This window comes from Neovison vison, chromosome 1 (assembly GCF_020171115.1).
Source record: "Neovison vison isolate M4711 chromosome 1, ASM_NN_V1, whole genome shotgun sequence".
Classification (NCBI taxonomy): domain Eukaryota; kingdom Metazoa; phylum Chordata; class Mammalia; order Carnivora; family Mustelidae; genus Neogale; species Neogale vison.
In genome coordinates this window covers 122,226,696-122,253,585 of record NC_058091.1, presented here as the reverse complement: position 1 = coordinate 122,253,585, position 26,890 = coordinate 122,226,696, and the positions used below count along the sequence as shown (strand labels likewise).

Sequence of the window (26,890 nt, the reverse complement as noted above, 5' to 3'; positions counted from 1 at the left end):
TAAGACAGGGGAATCTCCCTGTCTTAAAGTCAGCTGATTTGAGACCTAACATATATCTGCAAGGTCCCTGGCCAACAGCACCTACATCAGTGTTTGATTGAATACCTGGTGGAAGAGGTCCTTCATCCAATCTACCTTTCATGGAGCTCCCACCTGTCTCTTCAGGGCCCGTTCATCCCCACTGATATTAATGAGCAAAATCTAGGACATCTGTCCTGCCTGATCTCTGCCCTGTAGAGGAAAATACCCTCAAATTTCTAGTGATGTCCTGTTCCCTCTTCCCAACACTTTGCTGATGACTTTCAGGAAAGGTGAGTCTTCGGGATCCTCTTGTGGAATGCAATCATCTGGTGGGTCTTTTTTCTACACATAATACCTGCATTCTGCATGTTTACTTCCTTCAGCTTCTTTATCCCAAGTTTTACTGTCTCTTTATTAGGGCAACTAAGTCATGTCTACTTTGTGGAGAGTTGGACACCACTTTCCCCATCTACATAGAGCCACCCCAATGGTGATATTGCCCCATGTCCTGGGCTCCTGGATAAACCCACATCCTGAAAAGTGCTCCTAGTCAATGCATTTTCCCTTCTCCATCCTGATATTCTGGCCCCTCGATCAAGCACCCTCAGAATCCAATCCCAGAGCTACTGTTCATGCTCCTACACATGCATGCTAGGTCGTTCTCACAAACCTACTGAGTAGATACCACTTGCATCTGCACCATCGTCCAGCACAGGCAGTGTTAACCATTAGTAGAGAAGGGCGAGCCTCCTTCATGTGTCCAGAGGGTGCTGAAGGGCATCCACTGGGAGCAAATTGATTATGTCTGCAGGATCTTGGGTTTTCCCCACAGGGGAACTGACTGTGAGGAATGTGTTAGGAGAAAGCCTTGTGAGAAGACATGGCGAATGGCGAAGGAGCCAGAAAGGCTGGAAGAACAGCAAATCTTGATGCAAGTCTGAATCCGAGGGAAGGAAAGGGAAGGAAGTTTGGCTAGAAGTGTCCTAGACCCAGTGCAGAGTCAGGCAAGTTCATCAGGGTATCAGGAAGCCCTGGAGCCTCAGTCAGCCTGCAGAGGAGAAAGAGTTCTGCCTCAGTTTCTGTGCTGTTCTCAAGGACAGGCTGGAGGAATTCTAGAGGAAGTGCATTCTAAGAGCACACATGGCATCAGATTTGAGAGCACACAGCCAGGGCCAGGGATCAGTTACATACCCTCAAGCCAAGGGTTAGGGTTGTGTCTTCTCACAGCCACCACTATAATCCACTTGAGAACAAACATTGGTGAAGAAAAAGAGAACAGGGGAAGAATTGCTGGATAAGTACTTGTAATCAGACAAGAAGGGATGCGATCTAGGGCAGCACCAAAGGGAGTGACTCTGGCTGGCAACAGCATGGATGGCACCTGTGCTAAAGGATTGCAAGGCCCATCACATGGGGACAGATGCCAGGACCTGAGTAGATGGTATAAGAAATCTGTACAATTGTCCTCTAATGTGTTCAGTACACAAGCAGATGGCAAACCTGCTAGACAAGGACGTTAAGGCAACAGTCTTACTGATGTTCTAGCTGAAGTCAGATGATGGTTGACTAGGAGCCTCCCAATACTGTTCTCTCTAGAAAAACAACACACACACACACACACACACACACACACACACACGATAAAAATATCAATTTATCAATCAATTAATCAGGTACAATCCTTGTTTCTGTAAAAACATCAATTAAAAACAATAAACTACATAATTGATGACAATGGCTCTGAGAAAGCTCTGGACTACCCTGAGGAAACAGCAGAATGCTTTAGAGCACAAAACCCAAGGATGGCTTCATAGAAAAGTGCAGGAAACATTTTACTCATGTCACCCCATCCTTTAGTCTGGAGCAGATCAGCACAAGGAAGATGTCCTCAGAGGGATGATTTCACCTGCAGGAAAAAGAGAACAGGAGGACTCCTGCCATCTTGCTCACCTGTGGAATCTGCATCCTTTGCCACCAAGGACCCCCACAGAGAGTCTCCACTAATGCTGAACCCCCTGATGGAGCTGTCCAGCGTTCTGCCACTTCATCTCCTTCCCAGCGCTGGAGCTCTCACCGTGGTGAGACCTGCTCCCAGGGGCCCAGGTCCCTGCTGTGCTCCACTCTCCAGGATTAGGATCCCACAGAACCTCACCATCTACAAGGGCTGGACATGCAGCTGCACTGTGCTCCCCGCCTTGTTCCACATTTGGAAATTTGAGCAAATGATACTAGGGCCATGCAACTACTGTTCTACATCCCTCTTGCTGAGTCCTGATGGGGGTTTTGATCCACCATCATATATGCAGTCTTGTCACTCTGTGCACCACCTCAGGAATCCTAAATTGAGGCTTTGACCGACCATCCCTGGGGCCATGTTGCTGAGTTTGTGTAAAGAACTTAATGGACTGAGGAATGAGGGGTTACTACGTAACTTCCTTATTTTTGTATATTTTTGAATATCTATTGAATTATCTTGTATGTGTATGAATAATGTTTCTAAAAATAAAGTACTGTAAAATAGCAAATAACTGACATATCATCCTCAGACCATGAATGATCAGGTTCTGATCTTCCCCTTTAGGGCCAATCATCTTTTCACTGAACTATTTTACCTCAAATTTCCATTTCCAAAACATGTGGGCTGGATTGTATGGACAAATTCTCCCACTGAAATAGCTTGCAATGTCATGTAACTTGGAAAAACCATCATCTAGAAAGCACTAAAGTTCACAAGACAGTAATAAATGAGTTAATGAGCACACCGCAGAAAGAAGGGAAAGACCCTGCTTGGCCCCTCAGAGAGCAGGGTCCTGAAACATGGAGCAAAGGCTCTGTGAGTCCCCTGCACAGAGTGCAGACAGCAGGCCCAGACCTTTCAGCTCTGTGCCCTGAGCTGCTCTTTCTTACCATCTCTTTCCCTTTTAAAGTATAAATAAAACATTTACATTCTGATTCTGATGTGTATGGTGATGAACAATACATAGTGTCACATATATTCACTGCAGAAAAATTATAAAATGATAAGATGATAAATGACAAGATAAAAAAGATGGTAGTCTTCACACCTGAGCTATTTGTTGCATTTGCTTCTAGTCTCTTCTATGTCCTCCTGATGCTGGAAGTCTGTCTCTATAAAGTGAAGAGCACAGAGCTCAAGGGGCTCCAGCCCTGCTCTATCTGGATGCCATTTCCCTAGTCATTTCTTTCTCACTTAGAAAAGAAAGACTCAGGTGAGAACTGCACACTGTCCCCAGCCCTCACCCACCTCTGCACCTGTGTCCTCACCTTCTAAGCAGTGATGGGGGAAGGGTCTTCCTGTCTCAGGCTCCCCCTCCATGTGGGCACACATGGCCCCTCACTCACCTGTATCATGCACTTTCCCCTCTTTTCTGGCTTAGCCATTCCTCCTAAAAACATGTGGGGATGACTCCCATTCAGCAACAGGAAACAAAATTAAATAAATCAAAACAAAATCATCCCATAAATAAACAGCATTTTCGCCCATGAGTCCTCCAACTCCTGCCCCAACTCTATGACTTCTGTGCATCACTCATCCTGACCCATCACCTCACCCACCATGTTGTCTTTATAGCAAATGGATAGAGGCACAGAGTTTTACAGTCCTTGATTTTAAGACAGATGTCCCCAAGCTTCCATGTCCCTATTTCCTGAATCTCAGAGACCACCTGCATTAGTTCTTCTAGCTGATTCTCTGATTACTGCTTCTGTGCCTCTAATTAGCCTGCTTCTCAGACGCCTTCTCTGGTCTTCAGGTTTATGTGTCATCTTGACTGAATTGGCACCTCTTTCACACTCTCTCATCTGCCCCATATAACTATTTGATAATTTTGATGAGCTCAGTGTGCAGTGTTTGCATGATTATGATCATGAAATGCTAGTCACAACTGAGCTTTTCATAGACTATGATTATGATTTCTTTCCTGAATCAACTTTTTGTTTTCCCTGGAGTAAATAATTATCTTATACCATCATTTGCTCAGTTTCTACTGTGCTCCTTTAAATCCTTCCCCCACCCCATCCTATTGGGTAAATCTTCATGGACATATTTGAGCCAATCCAATCTTCTCCCATCTTCATGTTTGTGCAGCCACCTGGCCTGCAGTCTTCAGTCCTGCCCCATGGGGAGGGGATGCCTACACCCCTGGTGTAGGGCTGACACCCAGACCCCCTGAAGCACCTACCCAGGGCACTTGGTCTCTCTCCTGCTGGCTCCCTGTTGCTGGGATCCCACATGCTCCCCTTGTTTAGTTTTCTCCATCTTTTGTCCCTTGTTCCCTACTGGTGTCCCATAGAAGGAAACATGGAAAGTAGAACAGAAACTCTCACATCTGAGGAGACTTTAGGCTGCCCTCACCCTGAGTCACATGGTGACGTGACAGAGACTTTGTGCTAGACAGAGTTGTCCTCAGGATTTGGGGGCCTTGTCTCGTGTCTTCCAGCCCATAGGCCTGTGTTGCCTCTTGGAGTCTTCAGGGTGTTTGCCCTTCCATCCTCCTTGTGACATTTCACTCTGATGTGTCCTGGTGTGGGTCTCCTCTCCTCTAGGTAAGAATTTGGGTAGGTCTTTCCCTGTGAAATTGAAGAAATATTCCTGAAATTGTTTTTCATCATTTCCTATCTCCATTCTTTATAAAACAATTATTATTAACTTGTTGGAATCACTTGATTAAGAAACAAAGAGGTCTTCTCTCCTGCTGCCATCACCCTCCTGATTGTATGGCTTTGGGGAAGGACAACTGTAATCATCCAGTGTATCCACTCAATTATTCATTTCTATGGTCATATTATTATTTCCCCACAGCTCTCTCCTGCTCTATGATTGTACAGCACTGTGTGGAGTTGTGTTTTTGCTTCATACCCATATGCCTGGTGCATCCTGTAGATGAGACTGATGCTAGTGGTAGGGGACCTGCTAGGTCTCCTGGATTCTGCTTTCATGATATCATGACCTTTCTCCACATAGCACTCATCTCAGGAGCGACTTACATTGCCTTCTGTCATTTTTGCTCCATGCCCATCTCCCACATGACTCTGCCAGTGTCCTGTGACCAGGGTGTCACTCTTGCTCTACGCTGTAACTCCAGAGGCCAGATGATCCTAAGCTCCTGGAGGCCTCGAGATATCCACTGGATGATGGACTTTAGTGTGATTTGAACAGCTGAGTCATATTGCTTGTTAATGTCCTCCTAGGCTCTGAGTCCAGCATCCTCCCATCGCAGAACATTCTGGAACATTGGAACAGCTTGCTTGCATGGAGTGCACATCAAACCCCTTCTGAAGGACAGCTAACAGTAAAAGACAAGTCAACAAGGCCTCTGAGAGCAAGCTTTCTGGGCTGAACCCTGCCTCTACCACCTCCTTTTCTCCAAGTCTTCCCTTGCCTGTTTGTACAAAGGGATCCCCTATGGGGTGCCTCATGAGTTTTATTTCATGATGAAGTTTGACACTCTGTGTAAAACACATGATGATAATCCCCAAGACGTGTTAAGTGTTCCACTATTTATACTCACAATTATCATATTGATTATAATACTTACATAACTTTTATTCTTTGTTTTCTTAAACCACAATTCAAGAAACGTTCCTGAAAATATGCTTTCAAAAACATGTGTGATTAACTCCTTAGGATAATCTCCTAAAAGAATATGTATGTGTCACAATATAAGCGCATTTAAATTATGGAGATATTTTTCAAAAACACCCATTAAAAACTATATACCAGTGTTCACTCCCGTCAACATTTATTTATTTTTTATTAAGATTTATTTATTTATTTGAGAGAGAGTATGAGGGGGTGGAGGGGCAGACAGAGAGAATCTCAGACAGATTTCCTGCTGAGTGCAGAGCCCTACTTAGGGCTGGATCTCATGACCCAAATGATCATGACCTAAGTCAGAATCACACGTGAGTCTGTTAACTGATTGAGCCATCTAGGCGATCCTCCCATCAACTTTAGGATGGTGTGTTTTACTGACCCTTCTATGGGGCACCCTCATCAGTTACTTTCATCTGTGTCAAGTTCATATATTCTAAGTTCTAATCCCATTTCTTAGTGCACATTCTCATTTTTGTTTTTGTTTACTTATTACAATATACTTGTTTGATATTTCATTTCATCCTTTCCAAATTGTCTTGTAATTATTTAATTCCTTTTTCTTTCATTTTCTCTTTTATTATGTGAGTACAGTTGACCCACAATATTCCATGCCTTTCAGGTGTACAACATAGTGATCTGCCATATAATCTAACAATTCCATTCTTGGGTATTTACCCAAAGTTATTGAAAACACCAATTCTATAATTATGTTTTGAATAGGTTGTGCCTATTTTAAAATATGGAATTGAAGAGAGAAGAGCCAGCAGCCCCCAATATCAGAAGCTGGTCTGACACTGACAGTTGGACTCAGTGGTCAGAAGCTGGCGAATGTCCATTTCGCCATATTCCTCTCCTGTGGGACATAAGTCAATCACCTCACAAAACATCAGCATCAGACAAGGACACTCTGAAACCACAACTTCACTTTGTGTCATTACAGACAAAACAAGGCACTAAACAACCCACAGAATAACACACACCTCCCTGTGTCAGCCAATGTGAGCAACTGCTGCTTCTTCTTTTTTTTTTTTAATATTTTATTTATTTTTTTTCCAATTTATTTATTTTCAGAAAAACAGTATTCATTATTTTTTCACCACACCCAGTGCTCCATGCAAGCCGTGCCCTCTATAATACCCACCACCTGGTACAACTGCTGCTTCTTTACCATGACTGCTCTCTCCTCACTCTGGTCTGGCCTGCCTGGAGAGCAGACTCACCGAGATGCTCAGCCACAGGATTTGTGTACACATCCTGACAACATGCAGTTGGGAGTGGACCCCACATCCATGGATCCTCTCCAAAACTCCCATCCAAAGCCCATGTCCCATAGGTTCTAACACCTTCATTAATTAAGATGTCCCATGGCCCCCAACGGGGTGTGTTCTCTCTCACTGCAATAGGTAATAGATCCAACTTGAATGCTCACAGGTCCTCCTAGTGGTCTTGGGCTCAACAATATTGAACCATGTTACCCTTTGTCTGTGAATATTGTTTTTCTGTTTTTTACTTTGATCATGGACATGTGTTTGTATCTTTGTGAGTGTGTGGATCACATGCTGAAATTTCATGTTCTTCTTTATGGGTTTTCATCATTAGGCCATGCTTAGAGAATTCTTCATCCCAGAGTTGTAAACATTTCATGTATATTTTCCCCTCAGTGGAAATGAAGAGCAGAGGGTTTTGAAGGAGAAGGCAAATGTAGAGAATTGTCTGAATTTGGGTAAAAGTATAGGGAAGAGAACACATAAAGTTTCTAAGGTGGTGGAATCTAAGATGCCCATCTTCTGCTTTATGATTTTTATAAGTATGTACAGAGCCTACGAGGTATCTGATATATGTGTGTTCAATAAATCCTCTCATTTGGGCTCAATGAAGACTTATATGCCTGCTTATGTTTACCAGCTGAATGCAAACAACACCAAGAAGACAGCCAAAGTAATAAAGACATCAGTTAGCTCCAGTAATGGGCTTTTTTCAACACTTATATGACCTTGATGTGATACATTAGGTTTTGGCTAATGTCTGCACACTTTAGCTGTTATAATGCAAGTTAATTAAACTTTCATGCTGTATCTTAAGGATATGTCTCAGACCAACATAGACAACTTCATAATTTCCATTTAAAGGCAAGTTTAATACACATACACCTATGAGTCACACAGTATCTTCTTTGAGGAGGATCCTGACAACTAAGAGTATTCTAGGTACATACTGTCTGAATAGTAGCTATGAGCCACTTATGGCTACTTAAATTCCTACTAATTTAAAACAATTAAAAATGCAACTTCTCAGCACACCAGCCCCATTTCAAGTGCTACCTGCATCTCAGGAACCACATGCCTCTTGTTGCCACCATATTGGACAGCGCGGATACAGAACAATTGCTTCTGCACAGACTGTAGTATTGGGTGGTATTGCTCTCCATACTTTGTGAGTCTCAAGTCAGATGCATGAGACACATGTAAAGTGAAAAGACCAACATGATTTCTCTTACAGGTGACATCAGATTTCTGTCTGGAATTTGAATATATATGAAGCTGATATGTCACAAAATCAAAGTCGATTATACCTGGGTCTGGTGCCTTCAGGAGCAAACTGTCCCCAGTTACAAAAGGGAAATCCATGTCTTCCACTTCCCTTCCCAGACTGGGGACCCTCTTGCCATCACATTTCTAGGAGGTGAGGTCTCTTCTAGATGCACTCAGGGGCTAAAGTCAGAGCTGAGTTTTCAGAGGCAGGAAGTGCATCTCAGGGAAAAGGATTCTGCTGAGTGAGGAGGAGGCCAGGGCAAGACCAGTGGGAGACTCTCCCAGGGTTATTCAGAGCAGTCGTTCTCAAAGTGTGTTCTGGGGAACACCTGAAGTCACTGAGGCCCTTTCACAGAATCCGCAAGGTTAAAACTGTTATAACATCACTTAGACATTTTCACCATATTGACACTCGCACTGAGGTAAAACTTAACAAGAATGGAGGTGATGGGTCCACAAGGCAATTGTTATTCTTCACCATTACTTGCTTTCATAAAGAGACAAAAACACTCTTTCGGCCAACTTTCTGATCCACCTTAACAGTCACATGAGTATCTTGGCAGATGCTGTCAAGAGCAGTCACTATGCCTAGAAGAGAGGCAAAAGTCAAGTCTTATTAGTCCATGCTCCAAAGTCACTGCCCAGTTTCTAACTGTGATGATGAAGCATGGTTTCGTTTTTTGTTTTTTGTTTCTTTTTTTTTTTTCTGGTTCTTCCAACCATTTACTCATTTCTGTACCCAATACGTACAGCGCACTGACCTATGTGGGGCCTCCTAGGATTCCCCTGCAAAGCCATGGAAAGCACAAGACACACTGAAGGGAGATCCCCGAGCCTCAAAGAAAGGCATGAAACCCCACAGAGCTCTTCCCAGAAAATCTTCAACCTGACTTTGCCTTTCCAGAACAGTTTAGAGGGACACCGTGACTGGGCTGATGGGACCATAAATCTCAACTTTGTTTTCTATGTAACATATTTCACTTTTCCAGGTTAAAAGACAGTTAAGTGATGAGGAACTAGAAACACCAAGGGCTCGAAGTCTCCATTAGGGGTGAAGACGTGGGGCAGCAGGTAACTGAGAGGACAGATCCACAGTCCATGGAGGGTGTTGGGAGGTGGTTGCTGGGCAGGAGCTTAAAGCCTGGGGGAGGCATCCGGTGCTCACCAACCCAAAATATGAAGCACGGTTACACATTGGGAATTTGAAATCACTAATGATCACTGAGATGGAAACCTTTTTGGGAACCTCAAGGACAAGTTAAACACGTGTGGAGCAGTCAGCCCACAGATTTGATGTACAGTTCAAAGATCTACCAAAATGGCAGAAAAATCTTCCCTTCCCTCCAGTTTGGTTTCATTGAACTGACAACCTCAGCTGGCATCATGGACCCTGAAGAAGCAAGACGAAAACACACACAAGGGAAAACCCTGAGACTGTTTTTCTAGGGATGTAATACATACATGCAAATAAAATGACTCAGTGGAAAACAAAAAGAAGCTAACATCACATTAAACATCCCAGTTGAATCATCAAAAATTATCTTTACTAAATTATTCTCAAATCCATTTTTAAACATGTCTTATATGATATGTGAGATGGGCAGTAACTTCTGCCACATCCCTAAGCTTCAAGGTAAATAATTTGTATGAAATTTGTATGAACTTAACTGATTAAGTGGTTTCATTTTTTTTTCTTTACACAATGTCATTTTTACAAGGAATGGATGATATAGAAATTTGTAGGCAGTTTCTGGAAAATGAACAGGAATGTATCCATTCATAAATCAACTCACACAGGACAGCTGAGAATACTTGTTGCCTTGATCAAATGTAAGCTCTCAATTTTGGAAAACCTGTGATCCACCAACAAACCTGACAGGTTCTCACTACTGACAAATTTTTCTGTTGGGATTTGTGGTAATATCAAAACAAATGTAACTTTCCAATAATTCTTTTCAGTTTCAACACTGAAACACCTTTAAGATTTTAGTGAAACAACACATTACTTAAAAAAGAGTTCATGCGTTAGTACAAGATCCATTCAGTGCACAAAATGGACCTGTGGATTTTAATGTAAAAGAAAAGGAAATAGCCAATGATACTGTTTAGGTGCCACTTCACCAATAACCTTAGAGAAAGTACAACTTGTGTAGTGTGAGTATAGTATCAAAGCTGAATATCTGAAAAGGTTATGAAACCTACTGTTCTCCTATATCTGTGCAAGGCTGTAAATGTTTTTCATATACTTGACTCAAAACAATGCAATAAATGCAGAAGCAATTCTGAACATCTAGTGGTTCAGGTAGTTAAGAAAAAGATTTACAAAAATGCAAAGTATAACAAATCCAACTCTTCTCACTACCCTGTTGATTTGGGGGAACTAATTTTTCATAAAAACAGCATTGCTGTTTTCATGCCATGGGTTATTAATATGATTCTAAGCGAATTATTATTATTATTATTATTATTTTGCACTTTCTTAGAGATACAGAGTGAGCAGAGAGGGGCTGAGGGAGGAGAGAGAGAATCTTAAGCGGGCTCCAAGGTCAGCCCTGAGACAGAGGTGTGGATTGATCTCACCACCTGAAATAAGGAGTTGCTCCCTTAGCTGACTGAACCACCCATGCGCCCTGGTAAATTTTTTTAAACAGCCTTTTCCCTACTATGATCAATATTGATAGCTATCACCTACATTCACAAAATTATCGTTGGGGTCCTCAGTAATCTGTGAGACTGTAAAGATAACCTTCTAACAAAATGTTTCAGAATCACTGACACAGCTTCTGGGCCATGACTCAAGGAGAAAATGTGACAGAGAGCACCCCGAGCAGTAGGTGAGGGGTCACTGTAAAGGCCGAGGTCCCTGTACCTGCCTCTCAAGGTCTCAGGCCCTAGCACCCTGTGTGGGGCCTGGAAGCCCAATGCTGGGGAGTCCCCTTCTCCGCGGGTTTCACTTCTCCCTCTCACAACCTGTGTCACCTCCTCCTGCCTGGATACTCGTGATGCGGTCCCAGTTCGCACTCCCATTGGGCGTCAGGTTTCCGTCGAAGTCAGTCAGCGGAACACCGGTTCCGGGTTCTGAAGTCCTCACCAGACCCGCGAAGACCCAGTTGCTCCTCAGACCCTGAGGGTCTGGACCATGGGGTCCCCAGTCCTCCTCCTGCTCCTGTCGGGGGCTCTGGCTGTGACCGAGACCTGGGCAGGTGAGTGCGGGGCGGGAGGAAAGGGCTCTGCGGGACAGGAGCGAGGGGACGCCCGGGCGGGGACGCGGAACCCTTGAGGAAGGCGCCTCTCCGCCGCTCCCGCCCCAGACCCCAGCCTCCCGGCCCCACCCCAGCCTGTGCTCCCCCATCCCTCCCCGCCTCCGCCCTGCTCTCCCCGACTAGGTGCCCCTTTCCTTACCCTCCCTGCCGCCTCCACCTGGGCCCCAGGCCCCGCGCCGGGAGGAGGGTCGGGCGGGGTCTCAGCCCCTCCGCGCCCGCAGGCTCCCACTCCCTGAGGTATTTCGACACCGTGGTGTCCAGGCCCGGCCGCTGGGAGCCCCGCTTCATCTCCGTGGGCTACGTGGACGACACGCAGTTCGTGCGGTTCGACAGCGACTCTGCCAGTCGGAGGATGGAGCCGCGGGCGCCGTGGATGGAGCAGGAGGGGCCGGAGTATTGGGACCGGCAGACCCGGAACCTCAAGGACGCCGCACTGACTTTCCGAGCGAACCTGAACATCCTGCGGGGCTACTACAACCAGAGCGAGGCCGGTGAGCGACAGAGCCCAAATCCGGGTCACGACCCCCATCCCCAATTCCTCCCAGGGCCTATCTAGGTGTCGGGGTCCGAGCGCCACCTGAGGCTGCGGGACCCACCAGTACCCCTAACAGGGAACAACCGCGGGAACTTTCAGGGTGTTTTATTTTCTCTTTCGACTTTAACCCCCTGCCTGTCGGGGCGGGGCCAGGGTCTCACACCATCCAGCGCATGTACGGCTGTGACGTGGGGCCCGACGGGCGCCTCCTCCGCGGGTACAGTCAGTTAGCCTACGACGGCGCGGATTACCTCACCCTGAACGAGGACCTGCGCTCCTGGACCGTGGCGGACACAGCGGCGCAGATCTCCCGGCGCAAGTGGGAGGCGGCCGGTGAGGCGGAGCTTGAGAGGGACTACCTGGAGGGCACGTGCGTGGAGTGGCTCCGCAGGTACCTGGAGAACGGGAAGGAGACGCTGCTGCGCGCAGGTACCAGGGGCCTGGGGGCCTCTCTGATCGCCCCTCCCCTGGGGCTGGCTTCCCACCAGGAAGGGAAAATGGACTCAGTGTCGAAACACCGCTCTCCCACGGGTGGGGAGAGGGAGATCCGCCTGGGTGTTCATGTTCCTACTAGAGAGTGACTCACCCAGAGGGCCGCTTTTCTCTAAAGGACAATGGAGGAATCCAGTCTCTACCGGGAGACAGGTAGAGACCATCCCTGCAATAACCCATCAGCGGTTCCCTTTGACCCTGGCAGCCACCCTGGAAACCATGACAGAACCTCTCAAGGTCTTTTTCTCCAATAGGAACATCTTTGGAGGTCTGACTGGGTGTTTTGAGTCATTCAACCCTGGCCACATTCAGGACCATTAATGCACGCTCTCCCTTAAACCTACAGCCTCCTATCCTGGACTCTCTCCCTGAGTCTAGAACTTTCCGGATTAGAAGATCCCAAGGGCTGGATTGGGGACTGGGTTTTGTGCTTCTTCCATCCAAACCAATACCCAGTTTATCTCCGGATGGTCACATGAATGCCGTTTCAGTGGCCTATAAAGGTAAGCCCAAGTGTGGATTTTCTGATTCTCTTCCTCAGAACCCCCCAATACACACGTGACCCACCACCCCATCTCTGACCGTGATGTCACCCTGAGGTGCTGGGCCTTGGACTTCTACCCTGCGGAGATCACCCTGACCTGGCAGCGAGATGGAGAGGACCTGACCCAGGACACAGAGCTTGTAGAGACCAGGCCTGCAGGAGATGGAACCTTCCAGAAGTGGGTGGCTGTGGTGGTGCCTTCTGGACAGGAGCAGAGATACACATGCCACGTGCAGCATGAGGGACTTCCCAAGCCTGTCACCTTGAGATGGGGTAAGGAGGGTTTTGGGTAGAGCCTCTTCACAGGGAAAGCAGAAGGCCTTCTGGAGAACTTCAGCAGAGCCAGGACACTTACCAGAGCTCTGCACCCCTCTCCTTCTCTCCATTTCCAGAGCCACCTACCAACCTCATCACGTGGATCATTGCTGGTCTGGGTCTCCAGGCTCTCCTGGTGGTCATTGCAGTGCTTGGATTTGTGATCTGGAGGAAGTGCTCAGGTAAGGAATGGAGTGGGGAGATCTGAGGTTTCTTGTCCCTCTGGGGGGTCTCCTAGGTAGCAGACTGTCCTGCCTTGTTACTGGGAAATACCATCCTCACAAATGGACTTGCCTGCTCTGGAGCAGATCACGAACATGCACTCTGTAGCAAACTCTTGTGAAAATGAAAGACACATTTTCATCTTGTTAATTCTGGTGATGGGGACCTCATGCCCAGCAGTCACAGGACAGAGAAGGAAGTCCCTGCTGAGGACAGAACTCCAGCAAGTCAGGTGACCCAGTGACTCCTCATCTCATTTTTCATGTTTTCTGTCATGTCCTCGGTGTTCAATTACAATTCTGGAAACTTCATTTACAACCAGGACTGGGAGCTTCCTCTAGGATCTCATGGCCCAGCCCTGTCCCAGGCCTCTGACATGATATTTTTCCCCCACAGGAGAGAAAAAACCAGGCTACTCTCATGCTGCACGTACGTATGGAGGGGTGATCCCAGAGACCCTGGGATAGTGTAGACAGGACCCCATGGGGAGCTCACACACCCCATAGCTCCTCCTTTAGTCTCCTCTCCTGTGGGCTCTGACCACATCCTGTTTGTTCTCCCCTAGGTGATGACAGTGCCCAGGGCTCTGATGTGTCTCTCACAGCTGCTAAAGGTGAGACTCTGGAGACCCTGATGTGGGGAAGGGTTGGGGCACTAGGGACACTTTGCTCATGAGGGGGGCTGCTGAGATGTCTCCACTTATGGGGCTGACCTCAATTTGTACATGATTTTTTTTCACAGTGTGAGACCAGTTGTCTTGTGGGGGCTAAGAGATGGAAGATTTCTTCACACCCCCACTTGGTGACATCAGCAATCTCTGACTTCTCTTTGTGCAGATGTCAGAATGTGTCTGTGTTCCTTTGAGCATATGTGAGGACATGAGGAGATTTGCCCACCCTGCCCACCAGACCCCTCCCTATTCTGATTTTATTCTCCTTTCTGATGTGCTTTCCTGTTCCAGCAGAGGCAGGGCTGAACCATCTCCATCCCTGTCTTTATTTCATGTTGGGCTGAGTACAAATGACTTACTTTTGTATTGAAAATTAGAATCCAGGCATGAGTTGTGTTTCCTAATTCTTCCATATGGGGTTGATTAGGTAACAAAAGAGGAAATTTGTAAAATTGAGAAATCAAATAAATGGAACCGCTGAGACCATGCGTTTACTGTGTTGAGTCTGTTGAGGGTGGGGGCAGATGGCTGTGAGGAGACGAGCGGTGATGGGTTCTGTGCCCAGTGTGTGCTCAGTGCATCATGGGGGTGACTTGCTCACCCCTCAGCTGGGTGAGGAAGTCACCCAGCTGACTTGTCCAGCTGCTCTGTGTCCTTGGCCCTTGAGCAGAAGCTTGTCGCACTAGGAGCTGTGATCACAGGGACTTGGAAGTCACCTGTCACCAGGACCTTGTGCAGCAAGAGCTTCCTGTGGCTGGGTCAGCCTTGCCTCGGGCCTGGGTTGGATCATAGCCCGCACTCCAGGGTGGGCTTTTTTCATTGTTTCTCTAGAGCGTCAGGCCGGCTCTTGGTCTTGTGTATCAGTTCTTGTCCCATTCTCCCTGGGTCACCCTGTCAGTTATAGCAGCAGGTGTGCTTTGGGCTATGCTCCCACAGGCCTGGGTTGTCCCTGGCGCACAGGAGTCTCTGTGGTACGGAGAGATGAACTTTCAGATTCATCCATCTCTTCCCCTCACTCTAGACCTGTTTTCTAGATTATTCTTAAGATTCTGGAGATAGAGGAGGAATCTGAAAGTTTCTCAGCCTTAATAAACATCAGTTAATTTCTCTCTCCAGCTGCTCTGCCTTCTCTCCTCTACCCTTAGTTCAATGATCCTAGTGCTGGCTTGGATCCAAGTTCATGGATCTATAAAGCAGAGTCTAATGTAGATCTTTTTGGGGTTGGAGAAAAGCACCCAAAGATCCTGAGTACAGTGTTTCAGGAGAGAGAACTCTGTGTGCTGTGCTGTGCAGGAGAGATGGTGTGGGGGGAGGGGCTGAGCAGAGAGAGGGAGGAGAGGGGAGCCCTGTGGGGGGAGAGAGACAGCAGGGATGGGGAAGTGGGTGCACGTGGGGTGGGAACTGCCTCGGAACAGCTGTGCCTGAGACTCATCTAGAAGAAGGAATCCTCTAGCTGCTCATTCATTCAACTGATAACTGTCATGTGCCTCATATTGGACATGCTATGTTTGCATCTGGGCACCTCAGTGAGACTAAAAAAGAGAAAATGTGCTGGTCTTGTGGAGAGTATTTCTAGTGTAAGGGACAGACTACACTTGATCCTTTGACAATGTGGGGATGGGGCAGTGACCCCCTCGTGCAGTCAAAAATCCAAGTATAGCTTTTGATTCCCTCAAAACATAAGAACTAATAGCCTACTGTTGCTGGAAGCCTCACTGATAACATGAAGAGTCACTTAACACATGTTTGTGTTACATGTAGAAAAGAGTGTTACATTCTAACAATGAATGAAGCTGCAAAAATTAGAAACCACAAAGATGAGGAAATGCATGGACAGGACTTACTGCAAAAAGTCTGCACACATAATGAATACTGTTTTTCTGAAAATAAATAAATTGGAAAAAAATTTAAATAAAAAAAATAGATTTGGAAAAAAAAAAGTCTGCACACAGGTGCACACACACGTGCAACCAGTGTCATCAGAGGTGAACTGTGTATTGTGTAAGAACAGTAATAAGGGAAGTGTTTAAGTTGGAAGTTGGCAGGAGCTGTGAAGAAGGAGACCCAGAGAGCACCTGTGCTGGAACGGGGATCATGGCTCCTTTACTCCAGGGATCAGGGGAGCCTCACTGAGAAGGTGACCTTATCATGGAGGTCTGAGGATATTAGAAGGCTTTTGAGTTTTCTCTGAGTGAGAAGTGGAGTTACAAAAATGAACACATCAATGGGATTGACTTTCTAAGCAGCACCTGATTGCTGCTGTGAGAATTGAGAGGTGCACAGTGAGTGACCAGTGGGGATAATGTAGGAAACTAGTGCTGTGACCCAGAAGGGGAATGTGGGATGTACATCTGGGGTGTGAGGAGGGAAGATATAGGAAATGGTTGGGTGCTGGATATTTACAGATGGACTTTGCAGCTTTTCCTAACCACCAAATCTGGGTGGTGAGTAGGAGGAATCAAGGAGGGCATCCAGTATTTCAGACTGCAGGTAGAAATGTGGAATGCCTTCCTTGGATATGGGGAAGATTCTTGAAGCAGGACATTGGGGAAAGCAGCATCACAGCAACCAGTTCGGGCATGTGGAATCTGAGATGTCCATTAGAAATGCAGTGAGGTGGGCAGTTGGATACAGAGTGCAGGGGAGGAGAAATATCCAGATTGGAGAAATAGATTTGGGAGGTGACAGCATATACATGATGTTTAGTGCCTTCAGCAGAGATGAGGTCCCCAGGGGTTGAAGGCCATAGAAGAAAAAGGAACAGGACCAAATCCTGGACTCCTCCGGGCTAAGCAGGCTGATCAGAGCACACACCAAGGGCGCACTGCACAGTCTGGTTCTGCGTCTAGAAGGCACAGAGACCAGGGAGGCCCAGCCTTCAGTGTGCACAGGAATTTCCTGGACTACAAAGATCTAAACAGTCTGGGGTAGAGCATGAGATGCTGGGGTGATAACAAGGCTGATGTTGCTGCTGCTGGTCTTCAGATCCCACGCTGAGTAGCGAGCACAGGAAGCAGGATCCCCACATGGCCGTGCATCAGCCTCTCCTATAGGGCTTATCACGTAAGTGATTCTGGACCCACACCCAACATTCTAAGGTGGTGGGTCTGCAGAGAGCCCTAAGTATTTGCCACAGGCAATCCTGTGACTCCACCAGATAGAGAAGCACTGAAGTCATTGATGAGAGCCCTCATTGTGGGAAGGGGTCTTACAGACACATTTAAATGGTTTTTGCAGGGCATCTGGGTGTCCCACTCTTGGTTTCAGCTCAGGTCATGATCTCAGGGTCATGAGAATTAGCCCACGTTGGGCGCTGCACCCAGTACAGAGTCTGCTTGAAATGTCTTCTCTCTCCCTCTACCCCTCCCTGCTTCTCTCGCACATGCTCTCTCTCTCTCGCTCTCTTTCTGTCTCATATAAATAAATAAAATCTTCAGATGTCTTTTTGTAGGAAGAAAAATGAAAGACATGCTGGGAGATGCATTTTTTTCTCTCCTGTGGGGCACAGCCAGGTGGCAGACTGAGGAAGTTATCAGCTCAACATAAAACTCTGAGTTACCGAGAGTGTAGATCTTAAATGTCTGCATCACACAAAAGGAAATGGTAACTATGTGACATGATGCACCTGTTAGCTAATGTTATGGTTGTAATCACTGTGCAATACAGAAATGTATCAATCAACAGGTAGTACCCCTAAGCTCACCCAATGTGTATGTCAATCATATCTCTATAAAGTTGGTAAAAAGTGTCTGAAACCTTGCTCTTGAAAACTTTTCCCTATGTGGGTTTCTGACTCCTTGTGATACATACATACAGTTACAGAGAGACTTAGGGAAGAGAGAGAATATATGGGATCTTGCTTTATTTCCAGGAAAGCCACAATACAGGCTTGAGACTACACAGTTGGGAGCAGAATCTACACTGGACCCTGGATGGAGGCCCACAGACAGTCAGCGCCTGCTACTGGGTATCGACACCACTGACTCCCTTGAGGGAGGCCACTGGACCCTGCAGCTGGGACTGCTATCACTGCTGCCCCTGACAGTTTCATGACATGACTGTGACACTGCTCAGACCCCCTGTGCCTAATGCACGGATGCTGTCCCAGTGTGCCTGTCACATGTCCAGAGTCAGAGTCTGGCAGGTGGCCACATGACTGTTGAAGCTTCATGTCATGTCCAAGTGCTGGACTGTTTGGCAAAGTGGGTTCTCCTCTCTGTGGATGGAGGTGTCTGTGCCCCCAACAAGATTGTCGATGTGTGGCATTCCTGTATGTGGGAAGAGAGGTACAAGTTCTGGGAATGGACATTGGGGTTCAGAAATGGAAAAGAATGACAAATTTCCACATTTGGAGCCATGATCTGAAACTAGAACTTGATCTGGACACTGCAAGCACTCAAGTCTGCTTGGATGAGGAGTGACTCATAAACGGCATCTTTCAACTTATTCCCTTGATGGTTGTTATGGGCCAGGTTTGTCCACTCCAGTCCCTACTCACAGATGAGTGGAGTAGCATTGTTGGGTCATGAAGCGATTGCTCAACACATCTTCTTCTGGCCTTTGTATCTTCCACAGATTAAAAACCCAGTTCTGTGTCACTTCAGATGATCCTCATATACACACAGACATATGTTTCTTCATACATGCACATATTTAGGGTATCTATAATATTATTAGATTTTATGTGGCCTCCACAAAGGTCTGAAAAACCACTCCCTTTTAGACACTGTCCTACTTCATCTGTGGTCCACGAACAGCTATAATCACAGTGTTTCAGCAGATCCAATGAGGTGATACCCATGCTTATTGTTGCTTGGAAATAACCAGTCTCAGACAGGAGAAGGTAGAGCTTAATGGCTCACACTCACTTCCAACTTCTGTGTGTACTTTCTGTGGCCTGAGTAACAGTTCCCAGGCCAGGGCTAGCTCACAGGAGACACAGATCAGCACTGGTTTAGGTGACTTACACTCTAGCATTGACTCAGGTGCCTAAAAAAGAGCAGAAATGAAAAATACTTACTGAGGATTCCATTTCCACCTACACAGTAGACTAAGGTTTAGGGCTTCCCCCTCTCCAGGTGAGGTGATGAGCACTGATGTTATATGCAACTGATGAATTATTGAACTCTACTAATGAAACTAATGATGTACTCTGTTGGCTAATTGAATTTAATTAATTTTTTAAAAAAATAACACTGCCTCTTCTCCTAAAAATGAAAATGATAGAAAAAAATGTAAAATCACCCCAAAGTGCAGAACAATCAAGAGAAAAATCAATTAACCCAAAATTTAAATATGGGCCTTAAGCCCCAGAGAATAGTTTTTCTGATCCGTAGAGTATTTTTCAAATCTAGAAAATCTTAGCTTGGCTTCTCAGGCTCAGGAGCTTCACAGAGAGCAGACAATGCCCAGAGCCTCTTCAAGTGAGCAGCAGGAGAAACATGCCCTCCCTGAAAATCTGGGAATCTAAGATTCACATCCTTGGAACAGAGTGACACAAATCAAATCTGTTTTATCATCAAGTGTAAGAACACTGTAAGGAAATTTGGTTTTCAGTTGGGAAAAAGTGAGCAAACAACTATTTCAAAAATCTGCAGACACGGACTATGCCGTCTGTGATTTGTAGTTCAAATTTGCTTTCCCATTGGCTGTTGCGCCAAAATAGCTTCAGGTCATTAACTTAGTTTATAATTGTCCTGGATTGGTGATGCCCCTAAAATTTTAAGAAACAAACTTCTCTAGAGAAATCTCTATTTAAAATATGTGTGATAAAACTTATACAGAAAATTGCACAGAGAAGAAAAGCAACTCGTAGGAAGAAAAGTAAAGGTAAAATGGAAAAAAAAAAGTGATTAAGTAACTTTAGAAAAAATGAGTAGTAAAAAGCTCATGAAACTTCAATATTGGAACCATAAGATGCAATATAGCAGGATCAGGATATGATATAAATATATAAAGATGTTATTTGAATATATATTATGCATATGATATAAAGAAAAAAATTACAAAATTTAAAATATAGAAAACATGGCAAAAGCAAAAGCATCTCTTAAGAAAATATCTACAAAATGAAGTGGCTAATGATTAAATGATAAAAAATACTGCAGTTTATGCATTGAATAAGAATTTATCAGTAAAAGAAGAATGAGTGGAGGGACACCTGGGTGGCTCAGCTGCTTAAGCATGTGCCTTCTCCTCAATCATTATCCCAGAGTCCTGGGATCAAGCCCAGCATCTGGCTCCCTGTTCAGCGGGAAGCCTTGCTGCCCTTTTCCCCATCACTCTGCTGTTCCCCTGCTTCTGTACACCCTCTCTTTCTTACCTCTCTTAAAGAAATAAAATCTTTTTTAAAAGAGAGAGAGAGGGATGCCTGGGTGGCTCAGTGGGTTAAAGCCTCTGCCTTCAGCTCAGGTCATGATCCCAGGCTCCTGGGATTGAGCCCCACATAGGGGTCTCTGCTCATCAGGGAGCCTGCTTCCTCCTCTCTCTCTCTCTGCCTGCCTTTCTGTCTATTTGTGATCTTTGTCTGTCAAATAAATAAATAAAATCTTAAAAAAAAAAGAGAGAGAGAGAGGGAGGCTTGGAAAACAAAATAAGGGAGGCTTGGAAAACAAAAAGCAAAAAGTAAGACAGCGACATAAATCAACAGTGTCAACATTAACATTGCAAGTGAGTGGCTTAAATAAGTCAATGAAAGTGCAGATTGTTCGCCTAAACACAAAACAAGATCCACCTATGCTGTCTACAGTAGACGCACTTGATCTCAGTTACAAACAGATTAAACTCAAAGGGATGGAAAAAGCTACCTCAGGCAAACAACCATAAGAAAGCTGGAGTGGATACACTCATGTGCCAAAAGGGACTTTATAGTAAGGGGGCGCCTGGGTGACTCAGTTTTTAAGAGTCTGCCTTTGGCTCAGGTCATGGTCCACTGAGCCCCTGCACCAAGCTCCCTTCTCAGCTGGAAGCCTCCTTCTCCCTCTCCCTCTCCCCCTGCTTGTGTTCCCTCTCTCACTGTGTCTCTGTCTAATAAATAAAGAAAATCTTTTTTAAGAAAATAAAAATGCTAGTAAGATAAACAGGATCATTTTGGAATGATAAAATGGTCAAGTCATCAGAAAGATGAAACAACTCTAAACATACATTCACCTAATAACTCAACACCCAACTGCTTATAGCAAAACTGAGAGAAACTGAGAAACAGACAATATGACAATAATACTTAAACTTCAATATATCACTTTCAATAATGGATAGGACAACTATGCAGAGATCAATGAAGATAAAGAAGACTTGAACCATACTATAAAACAACAGTGTAAGTCTGACATGTGAAGCACATTCCAGCCATGAACAGAATATACATTCATTTCAAATGCACATGGTGCTTTCTAGAATTAAGTCATATGCTAGGCCGCAATGAATTTAAAAATAATGCAAATATCACAGTGGTATGACACCAGAAATAAATAACTGGAATGAATTTGGGAAACTCACAATATGCAGAATTAACACACTTCCACATAATCAAAGGGTCAAAGATATCAAAATGGAAATCAGAAAATATTTCGAGATTAATAGAAATGAAGACAGAGCATACCAACCCCGAGGGGGTCCGACTAAAGCAGTGCTGAGGAAATATATACTTGGAACTGCCTGTATGAAAAAGAAACATCATTCCAGGGGGGACAAGAAGGCGGGGTAGTAGGAAGAGGCGCCTTTTCAGCTGGTACCCCAAAGTGAGCTGATTACCTACCAAAGAACTCTGATCACCCATGAAATCAGCCTGAGATCAGAATTATACACGTCTGGATCTCTACAGGGGCAGAAGACGCCAGTGAGCAGGTGAAGCGGTATGGGAACGGCGGACTGATATCAGAAGATAAACAAAAGGGGGAGGGAGCCACCAGAGGCGACTGGTGGGAAAGTAATACCCCGATACGAGCGAGAGTGCCCTGCGTCTGGGGACCAGCATTAACTTGGAGACTGGTTGAAAGCACTCCAAAAGAGCAAAGGATCGCGGGGGGAAATTGTGGGAATCGGGGTGGCTAGGGACAGGGGCTTAAGTCCCCGGTCCCAGACGGCCTCCCCGGCGCGGAGGCAGAGAGAGTGCGGCGGAGAAACCAGCTCCTGGTCCCTAAGCCGCCAGCGCGCCCCAGAGCGCGTGGGTTCCGGCTCCTGTGAGGGGATGGGAGCTGCGCCGGTCTGCAGAATGCGCGCTAGCCCTACCACAAAGCTCGAGATACACACGCACGTCCCTCAAGCTCCCCTGAGTTACAAAGGCCCGGCTGGCGCTCCTTGACCCGCGCCGTTGTTTGAAAGCCTAAGCCGCACGTGCGAAACTCTTCCCCTGACAGAGGCGCGCAAAAGCCCAGCCTGGGGCTTACAGACCAGCGCCCCGTTCTCAGTGCCCCAGACGCGCGCCCGACCCATAGCCGCCTCTGAAAAGAGGTGCGCGCAAGTCGGGCACTCCCAGCCCAGGCCGGCAGCAAAATCTCAGTGTGCAACTGCTGCTTGGAACCTCTCTGGCGTTCGGGAGCTCCCAGACAGCCGCCACTGCCTCGGCTTTGGGGAGGAGCAAAAGATCCTGTGCCCCAGGGTCTGCAACTTGGAACCTGCGCTGCCAGCGGCCAAGGGGGAATTTATTCAGCTTCTGCACCCAGACTGAGGCTTCTCTCTGAGAGGAAGATCAGGATGCAGTTTGATTTCTTCTAATACTACAAAAACCATCAAAGGCGGTCAAGGTGAGAGGGAAAAAAGTGAACAAGCAAAAAAACCGCCAGAGAACAAAAGCCTGAAAAAAACCAGTTTCCCCAGAGCCCACACCCTTGAGGGGGTGGGGGGGACTCAACTCAGGAAACATCATTGACTGACAACCCACGTGGCAGGCCCCTCGCCCAGAAAATAAACCAAGAAAGAAAGAAAGAAAAAAGACTACAAGAGAACCACCACTACTTCATAGGAAAACTTGTATCGTTCACTCGTTTCCACTATTCCGGTTCAATTTTTTTTTTTTTTTTACACATAGGTAATTTTTTTTCCAATTTATTTATTTTCAGAAAAACAGTATTCATTATTTTTTCACCACACCCAGTGCTCCATGCAAGCCATGCCCTCTATAATACCCACCACCTGGTACCCCAACCTCCCACCCCCCGCCACTTCAGACCCCTCAGACTGTTTCTCAGAGTCCATAGTCTCTCATGGTTCACCTCCCCTTCCAATTTACCCAAACTCCCTACTCCTCTCTAACGCCCCTTGTCCTCCATGCTATTTGTTATGCTCCACAAATAAGTGAAACCATATGATAATTGACTCTCTCTGCTTAACTTATTTCACTCAGCATAATCTCTTCCAGTCCCGTCCATGTTGCTACAAAAGTTGGGTATTCATCCTTTCTGATGGAGGCATAATACTCCATAGTGTATATGGACCACATCTTCCTTATCCATTCATCCGTTGAACGGCATCTTGGTTCTTTCCATAGTTTGGCGACTGTGGCCATTGCTGCTATAAACATTGGGGTACAGATGGCCCTTCCTTTCACGACATCTGTGTCTTTGGGGTAAATACCCAGGAGTGCAATTGCAGGGTCATAGGGAAGCTCTATTTTTAATTTCTTGAGGAATCTCCACACTGTTCTCCAAAGAGGCTGCACCAACTTGCATTCCCACCAACAGTGTAAGAGGGTTCCCCTTTCTCCACATCCTCTCCAACACATGTTGTTTCCTGTTTTGTTAATTTTGGCCATTCTAACTGGTGTAAGGTGACCAAAAAGGAGAATTTCAGACCAATATCACTGATGAATATGGATGCTAAGATTCTCAACAAGATCCTAGCCAACAGGATCCAACAGCACATTAAAAAGATTATCCATCATGATCAGGTGGGATTCATCCCTGGGCTACAAGGATGGTTCAACATTCGCAAATCAATCAATGTGATACAACAAATTAATATGAGAAGAGAGAAGAACCACATGGTCCTCTCAATTGATGCAGAAAAAGCATTTGACAAAATCCAACATCCGTTCTTGATTAAAACGCTCCAAAGTATAGGGATAGAGGGAACATTCCTGAACCTCATCAAATCTATCTATGAAAGACCCACAGCAAATATCATCCTCAATGGGAAAAAGCTTGCAGCCTTCCCATTGAGATCAGGAACAAGACAAGGATGCCCACTTTCACCACTCTTGTTCAACATAGTATTAGAAGCCCTAGCAACAGCAATCAGACAACAGAGAGAAATAAAAGGAATCCAAATTGGTAATGAAGAAGTCAAACTCTCTCTCTTCGCAGATGACATGATTCTTTATATGGAAAACCCAAAAGACTCCACCCCCAAACTACTAGAACTCATACAGCAATTCAGCAACGTGGCAGGATACAAAGTCAATGTGCAGAAATCAGTGGCTTTCTTATACACTAACAATGAAAATACAGAAAGGGAAATTAGAGAATCGATTCCATTTACTATAGCACCAAGAACCATAAGATACCTGGGAATAAACCTAACTAAAGAGGTAAAGGATCTGTACTTGAGGAACTATAGAACACTCATGAAAGAAATTGAAGAAGACACAAAAAGATGGAAGACCATTCCATGCTCTTGGATCGGAAGAATAAACATTGTTAAAATGTCTATACTGCCTAGAGCAATCTATACTTTTAACGCCATTCCGATCAAAATTCCACCGGCATTCTTCAAAGAGCTGGAGCAAATAATCCTAAAATTTGTATGGAATCAGAAGAGACCCCGAATCGCTAAGGAAATGTTGAAAAACAAAAATAAAGCTGGCAGCATCACCTTACCTGATTTCAAGCTTTATTACAAAGCTGTGATCACCAAGACAGCATGGTACTGGCATAAAAACAGACACATAGACCAGTGGAACAGAGTAGAGAGCCCAGATATGGACCCTCAACTCTATGGTCAATTAATCTTTGACAAAACAGGAAAAAATATACAGTGGAAAAAAGACAGTCTCTTCAATAAATGGTGCTGGGAAAACTGGACAGCTATATGTAGAAGAATGAAACTCGACCATTCTCTTACACCGTACACAAAGATCAACTCAAAATGGATAAAAGACATCAACGTGAGACAGGAATCCATCAGAATCTTAGAGGAGAACATAGGCAGTAATCTCTTTGATATCAGCCACAGCAACTTCTTTCAAGATACGTCTCCAAAGGCAAAGGAAACAAAAGCGAAAACAAACTTCTGGGACTTCATCAAAATCAAAAGCTTCTGCACAGCAAAGGAAACAGTCAAAAAAACAAAGAGACAACCCACGGAATGGGAGAAGATATTTGCAAATGACAGTACAGACAAAAGGTTGATATCCAGGATCTATAATGAACTCATCAATCTCAACCCACACGAAACAGACAAACACATCAAAAAATGGGCAGAAGATATGAACAGACACTTCTCCAATCAAGACATACAAATGGCTATCAGACACATGAAAAAATGCTCATCATCATTAGCCCTCAGGGAGATTCAAATTAAAACCACATTGAGATATCACCTTACACATAGGTAATTTTTTAAACCTATTTACCATCACAGCGAGCTGTACAGTACATCAAATTCCATAATACCTTTCTAACCTGAACTTTTTGATACATACACCTAGGTTTTTCTTTTGCATTTTTATTTTTTGAATTCCTTTTTTTAAAATTTTAGTTAAGTTTAGTCTAGTATATTTCTTTTTATTTTTATTCTCTAATATTCATATAGAGTTAACTTCAAAGTAATCCCCTTTCCCCAATCAATACTACCCCTATAGGTAAACCAATTTTTAATCCCCTTTATCTTAGGAAAGTTGAGTCCTTTAACAAAGATATCAAGATACATCCACGAAGAATTAAAACAACCTTCCTCGCACACACTGAGAATTTATAAGAACTCTCCCATCTTCTTCCACCAGTGTTTCTGTGTTTTTTGTGTTTGTCCTGATAGCATATAAATTTTACACTTGTGGTTCTTTTTGACAAGGTTCTTTCTTTATTTGAATATATATATATTTTTCTTTCTCTTGCCATATAATTGTATCAGTCTTTTTATCTCTTTTTGTTTGTCTACTTCATAAATCTTACCTTGGGGCCCATCTGGGCTGAACCTTCTCTTTCATCTTCCCTTTCTTTCCTGTCTCTCTCTCTCTCTTTTTTTTTCTTTTTCTTTTTTTTTTCTTTTTCTTTTTCTTTTCTTTTGTCTCTCGTTTGGGTGGGGAATCCTGATTGCTCAGAAGTGTTCCAGGGTGCACCTTGACTGCACCAGAGTTGATACATCCAGCTACATCTGTTCAGCCTTCTCCCACCAAAATGACTAGGAGGAGAAATGCCCAACAGAAGAAAAATACAGAGGATGGACCTTCTGCAACAGAGCTAATGGCTATCAACATATAGACAATATGTCGGAAAGAGAATTCAGGCTAACAATTATCCAGGCAATAGCTAGGTTGGAGAAAGCCATGGATGACCAAACAGAATTGATTAGGGCTGAACTGAAAGCGACCAGACAGGATGTTCACAATGTTAGGGTGGAGCTCAAAGCTACCAGGGAGGAGGTCCACAATGCTCTCAATGAGTTCCAATCTAATCTAAACTCTCTCAAAGCTAGGGTAACTGAGACAGAAGATAGAATTAGTGATCTGGAAGACAAACAGATAG

At 45.1% G+C, this 26,890-nt stretch overlaps 1 protein-coding gene and 1 pseudogene across 2 annotated transcripts; both read left to right on the top strand.

Moving 5' to 3' along the window:
* The first annotated feature begins 8,716 nt into the window (after positions 1–8,716).
* On the top strand, positions 8,717–11,219 carry LOC122911861 (annotated as a pseudogene).
* Positions 11,216–14,698, top strand: LOC122911852 (DLA class I histocompatibility antigen, A9/A9 alpha chain-like). Of its 2 annotated transcripts, none has more exons than XM_044256952.1 (8): positions 11,216–11,372; positions 11,654–11,923; positions 12,121–12,396; positions 13,001–13,276; positions 13,396–13,500; positions 13,937–13,969; positions 14,106–14,153; positions 14,282–14,698. In XM_044256952.1, the coding sequence occupies exons 1-8, from the start codon at positions 11,309–11,311 to the stop codon at positions 14,284–14,286; spliced, it is 1,077 nt and encodes a 358-aa protein (XP_044112887.1). In that variant the 5' UTR covers positions 11,216–11,308; the 3' UTR covers positions 14,287–14,698. The 2 variants fall into 2 exon arrangements, with proteins under 2 accessions (XP_044112887.1, XP_044112877.1); XM_044256942.1 differs by having other exon boundaries at positions 12,067–12,396.
* Positions 14,699–26,890: the final 12,192 nt, after the last annotated feature.

Excerpts from the sequence above, each read along its gene's own strand:
- LOC122911852 (XM_044256942.1), top strand. The coding sequence starts at position 11,309 with ATGGGGTCCCCAGTCCTCCTCCTGCTCCTGTCGGGGGCTCTGGCTGTG. Across the intron at positions 12,397-13,000 it reads GGAGACGCTGCTGCGCGCAG|AACCCCCCAATACACACGTG; the intron begins GTACCAGGGGCC and ends TCTCTTCCTCAG. Across the intron at positions 13,970-14,105 it reads AGGCTACTCTCATGCTGCAC|GTGATGACAGTGCCCAGGGC; the intron begins GTACGTATGGAG and ends GTTCTCCCCTAG.